General features: G+C 40.6%; 1 protein-coding gene across 1 annotated transcript; it reads left to right on the top strand.

The window, feature by feature from the left end:
• The first annotated feature begins 2,220 nt into the window (after positions 1-2,220).
• Positions 2,221-17,425, top strand: SMIM3 (small integral membrane protein 3). Its single transcript, XM_032212074.1, has 2 exons — positions 2,221-2,684; positions 15,753-17,425. Exon 2 carries the CDS (start codon positions 15,769-15,771, stop codon positions 15,958-15,960), a length of 192 nt encoding a protein of 63 aa, XP_032067965.1. The 5' UTR covers positions 2,221-2,684; positions 15,753-15,768; the 3' UTR covers positions 15,961-17,425.
• Positions 17,426-17,993: the final 568 nt, after the last annotated feature.

Raw genomic sequence — 17,993 nt, forward strand, 5'->3', positions numbered from 1 at the left:
TGAATTGCAAAAGCATAATCTTTTCAGAATTTTTTCTTTTCTTTTCATTTCTGGGTGCCAAACAAAATGCTTTGGAAAGCATGAATCATTATACTTCAACTGCAGTTCTAGGTTCCAGGAAAGTACAAGCTTCCTCTTTCAGTTGTTCCACTTTATGCGTGCATTTTCATAGAGCCTTCGCAGTGAAAGGAGGAGGAGGAGGAGGGTTTCTCATTATGATAAGTTGCTAAATAACCTGCAGATAAAGAACCTGTAATTATTATTCTTTCGTGTGTTGTCGTTATTCCTGGCATTACAACCAGATGACAGATTTTAGTCTTAATAAAATCCCCACATATTCTCAGATTCCAATTGTGCAGTGTACAATTCAATACAGATAATTGCTTTTCTAGGGGAAAAAAGCTTAAAGGAAATAAAACCTGAATGTTCTTTGGAAGGAGAGATACTGAAGCTGAAACTTAAATACTTTGGCCACCTAATGGGAAGAGACAACTCATTGCAAAAGATCCAGATGTTGGGTAACATAGAAGGCAGAGTGATGGCAGAGGACAAGATGGTTAGTATTACCAAAACAGTGAACATGAGTTTGGGCAGATTCCAGGAGAGAGTGGAGGATAGGAGTGCCTGTCATGCTGTGGTCCATGAGGTGGCAAAAAGTCAGGCACCACTTAGTAAAAGGAAAACAATGGAAAAACCACACAGTTCTTTGAAAATACGGTAATGAGACAAATATGTCGTGTGTGGGAACGCTAACTTATCTAACATCTAACTTATGTAAGCAAAGTTGTCACGGGATGTTAAATGTGTCCATTCATTGTGAAACCATCTTCTGTTTGTTTAAAGGAATTCAATAAATTGGTCTTTGGGGAAATTTGCAACAAGATTAAGATGTAGGTTTTTTTTTTTTAATGGATTAAAGATGTTCAAATATTCAAATGGCTACAATTATTGTCCTTTATTGGTAAACATGTTCAGTTATTATATTTTTTCTTGAAATGCTTCCCATACTATGCTTTGAGCTGTCTTTGATGTGAGAAGCAATGCACAAATTAACCGAATAAGTATCTAAATAAAAGCTATTTCTTAACCTTTATTGTTTTAAATTGATAAAAGTTACGTTAAAGAAGTTCATAGGAAATAATGACCGGCCATGCAGAAAGAGAGGAAATGAAGCAGAATGCAAAATATTATTTTAATAAATAATGATTTGGTATTATTTGAAACCTCAAATAAGGCCACATCAGGTTGTGTTTGACCGCAGGGGGCAGGGGTAGGCGTGGCCAACTCCATGTCACTCGTTTCAGGGACATCAGTGGTAGCCCAAGCGCTCTGCCGGTGAAAATGGAGCTCAGGAAGGCCACGCATGGCTCTCCCGAGATCCATTTTCATTGGCAGAGGGTTGCAGGAGGCCATCACAGCCTAAAACAGAGCTTGGGAAGGCCACGTGCGGCTCTCCTGAGCTCTGTTTTCTCTGGCAGAGGCATCACGGGCCAGTCGTTCACTGTTTCCAGGGCAGCCCCATGGGCCTGGTCTAAGGGCCTTGAGTTTGACATCCCCGTCCTATACCATTTCAGACAAGTAACTGTCCAGTCTCTTTTTAAATATCTCCATTGATGAAGTACCTACAACTCTGAAGGCAAGCTGTTTCGCTGGTTAATTGTTCTATTATAAAGTTTCTCCTTAATTCCAGGTTGCTTCTCTCTTTGATTAGTTTCCATCCATTTTTTTCTTGAGGAAATCAACTAAGGACATGGCTCTCTGGAGAAGACTCTACTGCCTGGAAAGGCGGAAGGAAGGAAAAAGTGGACGGCCAGCTCAAGGTGGGTGGTTTCATTTACAGAAGTGACACGTGTCCCAGAAGTGCTTTTTTTCAGCTCTGCTGAAGAAGCTTCTTGGATGAGAAGCGAAACATCTTCAAAGAAAAACCAGAAAGTCCAATGGCCTCTTGAAAAACAAAAGCACCTTTTGGACAACCATGACCTGGATGACTAAGAATCTCCATAGACACGAGAAGCTATGGCTGCATTTTGGGGAGACCTGAAAAACACGAGGGAAAGATAGCTATAGAGAACATCTATCTAGGAGTCGACCCCAGTTTGATGATACTGATGATACTTCCCTATCTTCCCTATCTCCCTTTGGCACTAAGCGCCTGTCGAGGCATTTTCACGCCTTCATCCACCACTAGGTGGCCTAGTGGGCAACGAGACAAACGAAGACGGACGGACGAGAGCAATTCAAGCCTTGGAATTCATTCGGCTCGCTCTTGAGAATAGAAGGGGAGCTCCAACCCTTCTGCGAACGGCTGCCAGCCTGCCTGCCCGCCAAGCTAAACAGAATCATTCTATTACTTTTACGCCGGACGAGAAAACCCTTCTGCGGCATTTTTACTCCTTCCTCGAGAAGGGAAGCATCACGTCGGGCGGCAGACGTTTCCAGTGCCCGGAAACTCGCCTCTTCCTGCCTGAACGCAAGACGACCTTCCCGCTGGAGTGCGCGAAGGGCTTCTTGCCCCTTTGACCCACCGAACGGGGCAGGTGATTTTCGAAGGGAGAGGGCTGGCGCGGAGGGAGCGAAGGGGCCGGTTCTGAACTGGAGGGACGCTTGAACATTACCCTCGAAGTCCGTGACTCTTCCTCCAAGGATACAGCCATGGGAGCCTTTATCTCCGGCAACTAACTTGGGTAAGTTAAGTCAGTAGGTAGCAATGCTTTCCTTCCCCTTTGATTCGGATTGCTGTGCAATTTCGGGGTAAGCCGGAACTGGTGTCGGGAGTTCTTAGCCATTCAGGGTGAACTACAGTAAATTTTCGACGGCTTGGTGGATCTTTAAAAAAAACAAAACAACCGATTTCTTGTTTTTAGAGCTTTGGCACTTCCTTTCCCACTTGCACGGTTGACATTTCTCACCCATTTGATTCGTTTCTCTATTTTTCGGTTCCAGGGGAAACTCCACATGGTTAAAAAAAGAAATCCTTTGCCATTTGGTCTGCTTTTCATAAGTTCCCTTTTCAGGTTTGAGAGTCATCTTTCTCAGATAGGGTTGTCAGTAATTTCATTTGGCTGCCTTTAAACAAGCTTTCTAAGCTATTGTATTTCCAGGAGGTGTTCTCCCCCCCACCTCCCAGGTGAGCCTTTGAGACATACAGGCCTTGAGGCATATAGATGAAATGACATGTTGATGCAGTCTTTGAATGCTGGATTTGTTTCCTCTTTTCTAAAGAACATTCTTGATGAAACTTCTTCCTGAAAGCCCTTACAAATATATCCAATTTACGGGTTACAAATATATCCAGTTATTTGTGCTTAGTTGCCAGCTTTGTGCTTTCTTTCTCTTCATAGCACTTAGCTGTGGGATGACTGAAAATGTGTTTCGGGAGGCATTGTAGGAGAGCTGTGTTAGCATAAATCAGGAGGAGTCTGATTGCAATTTTTCTGACTAACAAATTTTATACACATACAGTGATTAGAAGGATGTGGAGGCGAAGGAGAAAAGAGCGGGAGACAGGTTGATTATGCAGATAACACATGAGACAAATTACAAATACTTTTATCACTTGAGATGTCTTTTGTTGTAGCAATAAGTATCTATTGTAATATGTTAAAACTCATTAAGTTCAATGAGGCCTTTGAGAAAGTCTTAAACCTTATGATGTATGTAAGCTCAACCATTTCACTGATGCTGTTAAAGTCTTTTTTTTTTTCAAAATAGTCATTTGAAATCCACAGTAGAGGGGTTGGGGCGGTTGAATCACTGAAATTCCTTTGTCCTTGTTTTGAGTCTGATGTCAAACTTGTACCCATTTATTCTTTTTTCCAAAGTTTATCCTGTTTGTCTTACATATGGGGTGTTGCTGAAATATTATGACAAGTATAAGATGATCAACATGTCATGGCTCTTCTAATCTTGTGTATGCTTCGTCCTGTGTTGGTGCTGTTGGGGGACATATATTGATTTGACCAAATAAAATTTGTAGAAAATATAAGATTCCTTCCATGGTTCAGAAGGCAATTTGACTGTTGACTTGCTTTCACGGCCCACTTTGGATTCTTTTGCAGTCTGAGTTATTCATGTGTACAGTGAGAATAAGTTTCCAGGGATTGCTATGGGGGTAAGCAGAGGGAAAAAATGTTTATTTTGGGAAGTTGCCTCTGGGGATGTGGACAAGGCTATGCGAGCTGTGAGTACCTCCACTTGTGTACTGGACCCGTGTCCCTCCTGGCTGGTTGCCAACAGCAGTGAGGTGACACGAGGCTGGATCCAAGCGGTTGTTGTTGCATCTCTTCGGGAGGGGCACTTCCCCACCGAGCTTAAGGCAGCGGTGGTGAGACCCCTTCTGAAGAAACCGTCTTTGGATCCAGCTATTCTTAATAACTACCGTCCAGTCTCCAACCTTCCCTTTGTGGGGAAGGTTGTTGAGAAAGTGGTTGCTCTCCAGCTTCAGCGTACCTTGGAGGAAGCAAACTATCTTGACCCCTTCCAGTCCGGCTTCAGACCAGGTTACAGCACAGAAACTGCTTTGGTCGCATTGACCGATGATCTCTGGAGAGCTAGGGATGGAGGCTTTGCGTCCATCCTAGTTCTCCTTGACCTCTCAGCGGCTTTCGATACCATCGACCATGGTATCCTTCTGCGACGACTGCGGGAGGTGGGAGTGGGCGGCACTGTCTTGCAGTGGTTCTCCTCCTACCTCTCGGACAGGTCGCAGTCGGTGTTGGTGGGTGGGCAGAGATCGTCCCCGAGGCCCCTAACATATGGGGTGCCACAGGGGTCGGTCTTGTCCCCCCTCCTATTTAACATATACATGAAACCGCTGGGCGAGATCATTCGGAGGCACGGGATAAAGTATCACCAATATGCGGACGATACACAATTGTATCTGTCCGCCCCGTGCCAACTCAATGAAGCGGTGGACGTGATGAACCAGGGTCTGGAAGCTGTTAAAGACTGGATGAGAGCAAACAAACTGGTGCTCAACCCAGACAAGACCGAGTGGCTGTTGTGTTTTCCTCCCAATAATTTGACCACCGTACCATCAATCAGGCTGGGGGGACAAATTTTACACCCCTCAGACAGGGCCCGCAACTTGGGAGTCCTCCTGGATCCACAGCTGAGTTTTGATCACCATCTATCAGCTGTGACCAGGGGGGCATTTGCCCAGGTTCGCCTGGTGCGCCAGTTGCGGCCCTACCTGAATCGGGAGGCTCTCACGACAGTCACTCGAGCCCTTGTGATCTCTAAGCTGGAATACTGCAATGTGCTCTACATGGGGCTGCCCTTGAAGAGCACCCGGAGACTTCAGCTAGTACAGAACGCGGCCGCGCGAGTGATCGTGGGCGCACCTCGGTTCGCCCACATAACACCTATCCTCCGCGAGCTGCGCTGGCTGCCTGTGGATCTCCGGGTGCAATTCAAGGTCTTACTTACCACCCATAAAGTGCTCCATGGTAGTGGATCTGACTATCTGAGAGACCGCCTTCTGCCAATAACCTCCCTGCGTCCCATCAGATCGCATAGAGCGGGCCTCCTCCGTATTCCATCCGCCAGTCAGTGCCGACTGGCGACCACCCGGAGGAGAGCCTTCTCAGTTGCTGCTCCGACGCTATGGAACAATCTCCCCGTGGAGATTCGTACCCTGACCACAGTCCAGGCCTTCCGTACAGCACTCAAGATCTGGCTAGCCCGTCAGGCCTGGGGATAAATTTTATTGCCCCTCCCGAATGCTGAGTGAATGTTGTGTTTTAGTACTTTTTAGTTATCTCACATTTTTTTTTCTCTGTAATTTGTCTTTCACCCCCTTTCCCTTACTATTGTAAGCCGCCCTGAGTCCCCTCAGGGAAAAGGGCGGCCTATAAATGCTAAATAAATACGAAATACGAAATACGAAGTTTTGATAATTCGTGAGAAGAAGTCCCTTGAGGTCCTTTCTCACTTGGATCTTTATGGTAGCATTTGGCGTCCCCTTGGGTATATCCAGCCGAAACAGCTTCCATGGATCGCCGTATCCACTCCTTTTACAGTGGCATCAAATTTCCATGGAAGTCGCCTATACCCACGATGGGTGAAGAGGCGTCAAGTACAAGTACAAGTACATTGTGTAGAAGTTGTCCTTGTGATTGGAGAAAGTCAGGAATATGTCCCTCTCCATTAGTTTAAGACATGCTAAGGCACAAATAGCAATTAGTTCTTGTTAAATTCCACATTGGCTATGACAATTTTTTTTCTCTAGCATTTGCTAGAATTGCTAGAGAAAGAGACATGTTTCTAATCGCTTCATTATTAGGATGCTTGGCAGCAATTTGGTTTCCAGTATGAGTATGCTCTTTCTTCTGTGCTGCTTCTTTCTAAGATAGAGTGAGCTACTTTGGACAATATCTGAACTGGGCAACCATGCTATTTATGTCAAAGCAAGTAACCATAACCTGGTCAGCTCTGAAGAAAGAGGTGAGGTCAAAAGAACAGCAGGGATGGGCCAGCAGCAGTTTCATAAGCAATGTCACAAATGTTTCCCATAAAGGTAGATCTTTTTAGAACAAAAAAGCACCTTATATTTAATGCATATTTAATGTGTGTATATGTACATGTACATCTATATTTGTTCTCTAATATGTAGGTAAGCCAAACACATGCCTTCCATACCAGATGTTAGACATCAGCTCTCAGAATTCCCCACCCAACAAGGCCATTTCTAAGAATTCAGGGAATTTAAATCCATAAATCTGCAGCTATAATCTTTACAATCCTCTTCCACATTTTTCTATTCAATTAACAAAATATCTCCGATGGGTTATTTTTCTTTAATTCTTAGTTTTGCTGTTCCAATATTATTTAGTAGTGGATTATATTCATTTACCCTTCACTAAATTGCAGCAGCAACTCAGGGGGATGGTAGTTTTTTTTCTCTCCTACTGGATGTTCTTAGCTTCTTTTTGCTTGCATCTCCATAAAGAAGACCTTTGAAAATGGGCCATAGTTCCCACCTTGCACTGGTTTTGGGGTTTATAAGAGCCCTAAAAATAGTTGGCTCAGTTTAGTCCTGGCAAGTCACAACCATTGTAGTTTGCAAAACATGGTTTTTAAACTAGCCAATTTCAGTTTCTTTGAGAAACTGTGCTTACATAAGTTATGGCTTAACATGTGTTAAGCAGCACAGATGATTTTAGAATCAGTAATGGAGATGGATAAAAATAACATTTTCTCATACCACAGGATACGTAAGCTTTATTTTTGTTTTGCATACTTTATTTTGACCTCAAGAGTAGATATCATATCAGAATATCTGAGTAACTGGCATGAATGGGGTAAAAAAGAGTTTAGAGGTAGTTCCCACAAGGACAGATTAAAGATCTTCTATAACTTGAAATGATATGCTAAATATATTGAATTATTTAAAGGACTGTCACAATGAAGATAAGCTACCTTATGTTCTGTTGTTCTTAAGCATTAGACCCAAAGTGATGTCTTCTTGGCAACAAATGAAGGGAAAGTCCATAGATGAAACTTTAACAAAAAATATCAGCTGCTTGGCAGTAGAACATTATACTTGTGGGATAGGAAACTTTTGTTCATTAGAGGATTTTTAAGGAAAGCACAATACTACAATGGTAGAATTTCTACTACTTCAAAATATGGGTTTACATTACTATTGAGGATCAGTGCGATCGCTAAGATTCTATTAGGAATAGACCTAAATCTGATCTTGAAGTTAGTTCTAGTCTATGAATACATATAAGGGCTAAAGAACTCCAAATAGCCATTAGATGAAGCAAAGAAATGTAGATCTTCCTGTTTGCTATTGTCAATTTATTATTTGGATTTTTGCAGTTCTGATATGAGAGCCCTGTATCTATATAATTGTGGTTCTAATGGCTGATTGTCGTTAGATAGAGAAAGCCTACCCTAAATTAATTATTTATTTTACTTTTTAAAAAATGATTTCATCTTCTCTTCAGTCTTCCCTTTCCAGAGAAGGTTATTGAGAAAGTAGTTGCACAGCTCCAGGGGTTTCTCCAGGGATTTTGAAGAGGCAAATTTAAAAAAAATATATGTTTTTGCACTCTGCAGACCTCCCCAAAATGGCCCATTTTCACCAAAAAAGGGGCATTCATAGGCTTTAGGAGGTTTGTAGAGTATTCCTGGGGGCCGGGGGGCTGGCAGGGAGCAAAACCAAGCAAGAAAATGGCCTGTTTTTCACAAAAACAGGCCCGTTTTTTTGTGGAAAAAAAAGGGCATGCATAGTCTTTAGGAGGCTTATAGTGCTCCTGGGGGCTGAGGGAGCAAAAACAGTCTGTTGTTCACTCATTTTTGCCTTCCCCAGTCCCCAGAAACACTCTATAAGCCCCCTAAAGGCTATGCACAGCCATTTTGGTGAAGGAGCAGGATTTCAGGAGGCCAAAAATGCTGTATTCAGTGTATAAGACGCACCCAGATTTTCAGCCTCTTTTTGGAGGGAAAAAGGTGTGTCATAGTCTGAAAAATATGGTAACTGAACCCTTTTTAATTAGGGTTCAGGTCTGGATACGGGACAGAAAGGGCATTGGTTGCTCTTTTGGATGATCTCTATCCTTGCTATGGTATACCCTCTCTACGTGACCTCTGAGTGACTTTCTATATCATGGTTGGGAGTGGGGAGAGTGTTCTGTGTTACCCTAGTTCACTTTTCTCCTCTGTGGACCTTTTCAGATGGTAAGAAGTCCAGTCTTTGTCCTCTGTTTTGTGGAGTCCTTTAGGGCTTGGCACTTTCTCTGCTTCTGTTTACATGAAGCCATTGGGTGATATCATCTGACGACCAAAAGTTGAGATATCATCAATATGCTGATGACATCCATCTATGTCTTGGCCCATGGTGAGCTAAGTGATGCCATGACATCCCTCTCGTAATGCTTGGAGGCTGGATGGGGAGCAACAGACTGAAACAAAACCCTGGCAAGGACAAATGGCTCTGGGTTTGGGGTTCTTTGGTCCATGAACAATTGCCATCTCTGCTCTTGGATGGGTGGCACCATGCCAGACAGATCCAATATATATTATGGAGGTTCTCTTAGATTCATGACTCCTTTACAAGGAACAGGTGGCAGTTGTGGCCAGGAGGGCCTTTGTGCAACGGTGGGTTATGCACCAGCTATGCCCTTTCCTAGATGAACAATCCCTGCTCACAGCCATTCCCACCCTAGTCATCTCCCACCTTGATCACTGTAACCCACTGTGCATGAGGCTGCCTTTGAAAAGTGTCTGGAAACTTCAATTGGTTCAAAATGCAGCAGTTTGGATGGTTTTGTGCAGGCCTACGTGTGCACATGTGTCATCTCTCCTGCAGGAGCTGAATTGGTTGTTCCCAGGTCCAGTTAAAGTACTGATTGCCACCTTTAAAGCCATGGCTTGGGACCACGGTATTTAAAGGGCCACCTTTTCCCGATCACATCTACCCAACCCACCAGAATAGGAAGGCAGGGAATGCCACAGCTCCCCAATCTTAAGGAGGTATATCTATTGGGACCAAGAAGAAGGGCCTTCTCCCTGGTGGCTCCCTATCTGTGGAACATCATTCCCCGAAGAGATAAGATTGGTCCCTACTTTGACACTTATTTGAGTGTGGCTTATTTGACTGATGTTGTTTAGGGCAGGGCGGCGGGGGGGGGGGGGTGTTGCTTTTTATTGTTTGTATATTGGGGTTTTATCTTTGTAAGCCACCCAGAGTCCTGGGAGTGAATTGGGCAGTCATATAAATTTTCTTAAATAAATAACTAAATTCGCATTGCTCCTTGTTGGTTGCTGTTATCAACCTACCCACCTTCCTAGTTCTGAATAATTTTGTAACTATAACTCAGCACATGTACACCCCCTTTTAAAATCCTAGTAACGGGTATAGAAGTGCTCTAGAAATAACCATATGTACAAAGATTGGGCAGCAAGGCTTCCATATTCTCGTTTCACCTACAAGGACTTTGTAGAGAAACTTGGATTCAAATTAAATTTATTTCTAGGGCAACTTTTGACAAATCTATAGAAAACACTGAGCTGTTGACTGTAAAAAGTATGAATCTGAGCAACAGATTAAGCATAACTGCCTTGACATGCTAATAGCAGTGCATTCCTAACAATTGTTAAAATGACTTTGTTAAACCACAGCAAATGAGTAGATGGTTGTTAACATGGTCAATTAATAATCTTTTGAGACGTGGAAAAAATGCTCCTTATTAAATATGAGAAATCAAAATAGGACTTTTATTCGATTTGGGGTTTGCTTGCAGGCTTCTTACAAAATGCCTATGTTTTAACAAGTCATCTCTTTGAGGCATGAAGATGGGTGTAGCTGGCCTTTGAATCCACACAAACTTTGATGTAACAATGTTATCTTTGATCTTGATTACTTAAGAAAATCTTTATCTTGACTCCAGCTTAACCTGCTCATTCTGACGTCAAAGTCACAACAGGCTCCTACCAAGTCTGGAGAAGAAATTGCAAAAGTGGTGTCAAATTAGTCAGTTTGGAGCTAAAAAGTGGGAGGAGAGGGGTTAAAGGAATTTGTATCCAGGTCTCCTTTCATATCTGTTAAGCCAATTACATCTTAATCAAACATGATTTATTGTATGCCTTTTCTTGGATTTATGGGCCAATCAGATCCAAATCCATTTAAATTGATAGAAGATTCCAGTGCAAAGCAAAACCTTAACTATTAATCACGTAGCATGTAGCTGTCCATTGTGTATTTCTTTTCTATAGCCTAAATGTGCAGGGTCCTGGCATGGATCAGGATTACCATAAGCAAGGAGAGAAGTTTCAAAAAGAGAGAAAGGCTTCTGTTAGCAAAAGTGCCTGTTGAGGACACAGGGGATAAAGAGGGAACTGACAAAATGTGCATCACGACACAAAACCAGGTGACTTACATCTTTGCTTGAAAAGGAGGTTGTAAATGCAAGAAGAGCAGACACTTGCACTTGTATCTGTCACCATTTTTGTGTCATCATAATTTGTAGAGGACTCAGATAAACCAACATGTGTTGCTTTATTTGTGACCTCAGTGCAGATACAAAAATCCGAGGATCCTAGAAGTAATATCTATATTATTGTACAATGAGTAATAATTATGAGTAATTGTGCATAGGATTACAGTATGAATTAAAGTAGTTCATTTATAAATTATTCCTGACATGGAAAACGTCCAGAGCCTAGTGTTAAGTCATTATTATAATGGTTGAGTAAATTAGATCACTTAGACAAGACGTTGTTCCCTGTAAGGGCTGCAGTAATATTTTTCACTGGAAACTAAGCCTATTATATTTGTGTTCCATAATATTCTAACTTATCCTTCCAAACAGTTGTAAGTTCTTGTTAACATTTTCTTGCTATCTTTTTTCATCAACTTAGTAAATTTTAAGCTCAGCTTAATAGCAATAGCAATATAGCAATAGCAGTAGACTTATATACCACTTCATAGGGCTTTCAGCCCTCTCTAAGCGGTTTACAGAGAGTCAGCATATTGCCCCCAACAATCTGGGTCCTCATTTTACCCACCTCGGAAGGATGGAAGGCTGAGTCAACCCTGAGCCGGTGAGATTTGAACCGCTGAACTGCTGATCTAGCAGTAGCCTGCAGTGCTGCATTTAACCACTGCGCCACCTTGGCTCTAAAAAATGCTCATTAAAAAATGAGATCTCTCTCAGAAATGCTTGGGGTTAAAATCAGGATATATATATATATATATATATATATATATATATATATATATATATATATATATATATATATATATATATGGTATTAAATAATCAATTACTTATTGACTAGGTTGGGGAAAGCTACCTCCTAAGACATGTTTGCTAAAATATTGTTGTTGTTTTTTAAAAAAATACAAAACACTGAGCCATAAAACAGAGTCTGATATCAATTTTTATGTCTATGCTCTCTTTTTCTGACATTTTTTCAAGAGACAAGGTATATGTGATGGGGACACTGCAGAATTCAGTTTTAGATGAGTGATGAGTTGGAGGGGGTAAAATATTGTGCTGAGCATATTAAAAGCTCAATTGCCTCATTTACTTAATCTGAAGTAAATTAATTTGAAGAAATATGTCTTAAAGATGGGAGTACATAAAAATACAATAAACCATTAAAAAAAAAACCTGGACAGTGGATAAGTAGATTTTTATATTTCAGTCCATGCATGTTTGAAAATTGCAATCTCTACATAAGAATAAAGTTCATTGAAGTCAAAAGGATTTACTTTGAATAAATATATATGCCTATACTGTTTACATAATTTTCCAGAAATGACATTTATTTAATTCAGTGCTTACATTTCCTGTATATGGGTTTAGTTTCACCCTACATTTTAAAACTGCTTTTTCTGCAATATCTTTAAATGATGTAGTTGACTTAATTAAAAAAAAATCTTTCTATTAGTTGAGAATTCATATTCACATCTGCTAATTTTTGTACAGAGAAAGACTTTAAAGAAAATTTTTAAAGAGAAGTTGCAGGTAAAGTAGCAGGAATACTTATTCTTCTCCCTCAAGGTGATTCTCGCATATTATTGCATCTAGCTAGGAGTAGTGTCACAGTTTATAAATCTAGAGTATCAGACAATTTTCTATAGGGTGACTGATAGTAGGAAGGGCTAGTATTGTTTGTGCTCTTGAGAAGGCAATGATTAAATGTTCTGAAATACGTTTTATTCATGGATGTTTTCAAGATGACCACCATTTCTGTGCCTCTCTTTAAGACAAAATTTGCAGATCTATTCAGATATTGAGATGGTGTGGATGTAGTCATGGCTATATGTATCTGAGTCAAGGAGTCACATAAAACTGCTGATCACTAGTTTGCCCTTTGTAGCACTAATGAGCACAGGGAGTTGCCAGCCAATCAGTGCTCACTTGTCATCCTTTCAAGTTGACTAATAGCTGAGTGCATTGGCCTTTGTTTCAATGGATCATGGCTAAAAATATCCCTCCTCCCTATCACAAGAAAAAAAATGATGCAAAGAAAGATGTATATGTATTTCTGTGCATGTATTTGTAAACATTCCTTGGTTTGCAAAAAAGTTGGAAGAGAAACTATGCAAGAAGGGATAAATAGTTATCTGTTTCTACTATTCCCATGTTCTTTAAATGTATTTTTATTTATTTTTATCCAGCCTTTATTATTTTTTTCTATATATATAAAATGTCTGTGGGTGGGTGGGTGTGTTCCAGCATAACTCTCGAACGCCTCAAGCAATTTCAACCAAACTTGGTACACAGATTACTTACTCTTTGGAAACAAATACTATGGGGTAAGATACCCCTAACACCCCTCGGTTAGGGAGGATGTTCTATTCAGATACAGCCTGTTGTACCTTAAAATGGCTTCTACCATACTGCCTTAAAATGGCTTCTACTGAACAGCGCTGTGGAGTTGCCATGCTAACAGCTTCACAGTACTCCACAAGGGGGCTCCCTCCGGTAAGGGGGGAAAGCCAACATTAGAAATTGTGGTAACGTTCATGGAAGGAGGGTTGGGATAAATAAATACCTGAGCAATTCCGGATTATCAGCTAATTATAAATAAAACAGTCAACCTGCATAATATACCATTTTTCTCCAAACCCTGTTGCCCCTGAGGGCAATGTTGCTTCCCATCAGATTATAAAACCAAAGGCTAATTAAGGTCATAATTACACATAGTAAATACTTTTACAACATAGTTTATTGTATAGTATCAGAGTACATGATTTTCCACTCCCCAAAAGGTTCTCCTGTTGAAAAGAATAGTTTGTACTTGTTTAATATATAGAGTAGAGAGCCCGATTAAGGCATCATGCTAGAAACTAGGGGACCGGGAATTCTAGGCTTGCCTTAGGAACAAGGCAACCTTGGACCAGTCATTTTGTCTCAGCCCTAAGAAAGAACACTTTGCCAGGAAAACTTCTTGGATTTGTCTGGACAGTCTCTGAGAATTGGACATAATTGAATGGAAGAAAAATAAAATAAGAATATAAACAGCAACCCAACTTTAAAAGCTGCTTTTCTGTCATTATGTCATATATCCTATCCTTCTACACATTCAGCTGGCCTGATAATATCCAACACATGAATGCCAGCCTCCATAAAAAGGGAGAAATGTGGACATTCTGATATGAACAGCATCCGTTTTATCCTACAATATGCAAATGGATTTCTTTGTTTACTTAGCCTATGTGCATCCCATCCCCCATACAAGGAACACAACATTGTTAGGTAGTTCAGAAAGATAATGATGATCATGGATTTGTGTATAGCTTTTAATATTTATGTAGGCTCACCTTCTGACTTCCGGATACATTGGACTTGAATACTGTATTTCCAAAAGGCTATGAACAAACAAACATACTGGCCAAATTCTAGAATTCCAACATTTTTGGAGAGCAGCATATTGAGGACATCTGGTTTACAAAAATGTTTTAGGAAGTCAAATAGCAAATTACATCAAATTCCATATGGTATAAGGGCAGGTGTCTATCCTCAAAGTGATCTATTCCATTAGGTTCGTATAACCTTGCTGGCACAAACTGGATATTTTTATTTTTAATGATTTAATTCTACAAACACTTATATGAATATATAAATAGAGGTGAAAATGTATGTAAGATTTCTGAGAAATGTTCTAATCTGCTTTAAAAGAAGCCCCAGTACTGCTGTGTCTACTGTAGTTTAGTTAGTTTAGTTTAGTTTTAATAGATTTGTATGCTGCCCAATCCCAGGCGGCTTACATAAAAAAACAGTTTAAAAAACAAAATACTAAAAAAGTTAAAATACAAACAGAGCAAATTAAAAAGGACACAGCATACACTCAATGTTAATGGAGCTGAAGCTCAATCAGAGATCAGCAGCCCCAGGCCTGCCGGAACAGCCAGGTTTTAACAGACTTTCGGAAGGCCGAGAGAGTAGGGAGGGTCCAGATTTCAGGGGGTAGATCGTTCCATAGGGCCGGGGCAGCTACAGAGAAGGCTCTCCCCCGAGGAGCCACCAGACGACATTGTGTAGTCGACGGCACCCGGAGAAGGCCCACCCTGTGCGATCTTATTGGTCGCTGGGAGGTATATTGCAGGAGGCGGTCACGGAGATATCCAGGTCCTAGGCCATGTAGGGCTTTAAAGGTGATAACCAGCACTTTGAAGCATGTTCGGAGACCAATAGGGAGCCAGTGCAGCTCACAGAGGATAGGTGTAACATGGGTGTACCTAGGTACACCCAATATCACTCGCGTGGCTGCATTCTGGACCAATTGTAGTCTCTGAACACTTTTCAAGGGCAGCCCCATGTAGAGCTGTAGAGGAAAGAAAAGACTCAATGAGGGAGATGGGCAATTAAGAAGTTTGATATATAAATATAAATTTATGTTATAAGAGCCATGAAGACGTAGTGGTTAGAATGCAGTATTGCAGGCTAATTCCACTGACTGCCTACTGCCAGCAGTTCGGTAGTTTGAGTCTTACCAGCTCAAGGTTGACTCAGCCTTCCATCTTTCCGAGATTGGTAAAATGAGGACACAGATCGTTGGGGAGGATATGCTGACTCTGTAAAGCACTGTGAAATGGTATATGTGTCAGTGTTATTGCTATTGCTAAATAAATATATATATGCTTATTTGAACTTCCATGGATTAACTGAACCATCACAGTCAATGATGAGGATTGCTGGATGTTACAACTCAGCAGCCTCTGGAGGACCATAACTTGTTTTGCTTTGTTTCTTGTCTAGTTGATAACTTTTCTTCCCTTTTTCTTCCTTTAGGGAAGAACTCAGGAAGATGATGGGTAACTCGGAGAGCATGGAATCTACCCAACTCGTCCTTCCGAAGCACATTCTGGACATTTGGGCCATTGTCTTAATCATCCTGGGTACCATTATCATCATGACTTTACTAGTATTGTGCCCAGCAACAACGGTGATTATTTATAGGGTTTGGACACACCCTATGCATCATAATGGTGCCGAGTGATGGCCCCCCTTGTCGCTGTTTGGACTCTGCTTTTGAGGAACACAGGCTAAATGCAATAGGAAAAGCAGCCGAATTATCTGGCAGTTTTCAAGATTAGGTTGAGCCCTGAACAGGCATTGGTAAATTGTCAGCAAAGATATGGTAGCAACACATCTGCTGTCAGCATGTGATAAGAAGGCTACAGCTCACAAAAAGTATCTTTTGAGTGCCTGGTTATCTATTTGGCTTATGTCCACAGAACATTACATCCTGGACTTTATCCCCACTTGTGGAATGAGCTAAACTGCTACAGAATTCCAGATCCTTCCAGTTTTGATTTCTGGTCTGTGTACTTCATTCAAAATGAGCCTTCGTGTTTACCAAGCAAACTATTCCAAGGAACAAGGAGATGGCAGAATCACAGTGCTGAAGAGGACACCTTTAGTAAAATTTAAATTGTGGCTGCTTTGCATAAACAACTTGCTTTATCTGATCCAGACAATCTTCATTCCACACAAATCAGATGAGATGGAGAGCTAGAGGTCTTGGCTAATAAATTTGCGGTCCATCTTTTCTCCCAGTACCCTCTGTTTCCAGCAGCACCTGTTAAAGAGGATTAAAAGGGAGAAATGAGAAGTCAGCAGATAAGTGACTTGTGGAAATCATATTTGGTATCTACTGCAGTTGAACACTACATTCATAATGGGAGGTTTATTTTAAAGAAATTAAATGAACATAATATAGGGAAAGAAGGGAGAGGCTAAGATTCTAGAAAAAATATTTTACTGTCAGGGATTGGTGTAGGATGTGACCATGAGAAAATAAAATTAAAAAAAACCTTTCCATTTGTGAAGCTAGATTTCGTGATAGGAAGGTCTATCTCAAAACATATTTTACAGTCATTGTGCTATACAAGTAGTAGTATGATGGAGGGTTTTTTATTATTATTTTTAGGAGATTGATTTCAGTCATCAAACCTTTTAAAAATATGTTCTCTTTTTAGTAATTGGCTTCTTAGAAATGCCACAGTAGCTTCCTTCAAATGGTTGGAACAAAATCATTCAGATTTCTTGGGGACAGCTAGTCTACACATTTCATTTACCTAATAATTTGCATTTTCAAGGACCAGGCAATGTAATGCCCTTTCTTTTTCTCCCATAGTTAACCCTGTCAGGAATGAACACATTCAAGTCACACTTGTTTTCCATTCCCTTGTTCAGTAGAGCTGGTAGTGTCTCATCTGCAGAGGCTATTAGACCTCTTAAGATCTACAGAGAACAGAAAAATGTAGCAGGGATTTTGGTTCAGGTCTTGAAATGTTTTGGTAGGTGAAAAATACTGCAGCGTTTAATAAATGACACAATCAATACTCATATACATATCAACTGACACTGAATTCATTTCCAGTCAACATACCATGATAAAATTGTTATATTAAATTACAGTATTATACAATGCCGTGTAAATAAACTGTATTGGTGCCTGACTCTGAATTTTGATGTTTGAATATTGGATTCCTTCTTCCTGTTTGGCCTTGAAGTATCTTATAGTATTCTCGTATTTTATTGTGTAACTTCATATTATTCTAGCCCTCCCTTATCTATTTGGTCAAGCTTAAAAACTCTCAAAGGAAACTAAATTCATAATGCAAACTTGTGGTGTTGCCTATTATACATTATATGATTTTCACCAATTGCCCTGGAAGCAGGAAATATATATATACATATGTACGCCCAAAATGTGTTTTAAGTGCCAATTGAAAACAGATAGTGCTAGGAAGAAATTTATCAGTAATTGATGGACACTTGAGATTAGAATCTTGTGAGGGTACAAGAGTTTAGGTTTATTTAGAAATAAAGAAACAAGCATATAACAATATTAGACGGAGGCTAGAATTACAGAAATTACAAAACCTGATATTTGAGACAAGACTTTGGAACTCTGAGACCTGACTTTGTTTTTGTTAGATGGGGGAATGAAGGCACACTCAGGCTTCAGGGTAACAAACAGCTCTTTATTAGCACAAGTCAACTATGTACAATCCAGCAAAGGTT

The sequence above is a fragment of the Thamnophis elegans genome, chromosome 2 (genome assembly GCF_009769535.1).
Source record: "Thamnophis elegans isolate rThaEle1 chromosome 2, rThaEle1.pri, whole genome shotgun sequence".
Lineage (NCBI taxonomy): Eukaryota > Metazoa > Chordata > Lepidosauria > Squamata > Colubridae > Thamnophis > Thamnophis elegans.

What these genes read in the sequence shown, in the direction of transcription:
- SMIM3 (XM_032212074.1), top strand. Translation starts at nt 15,769, where the DNA reads ATGATGGGTAACTCGGAGAGCATGGAATCTACCCAACTCGTCCTTCCG.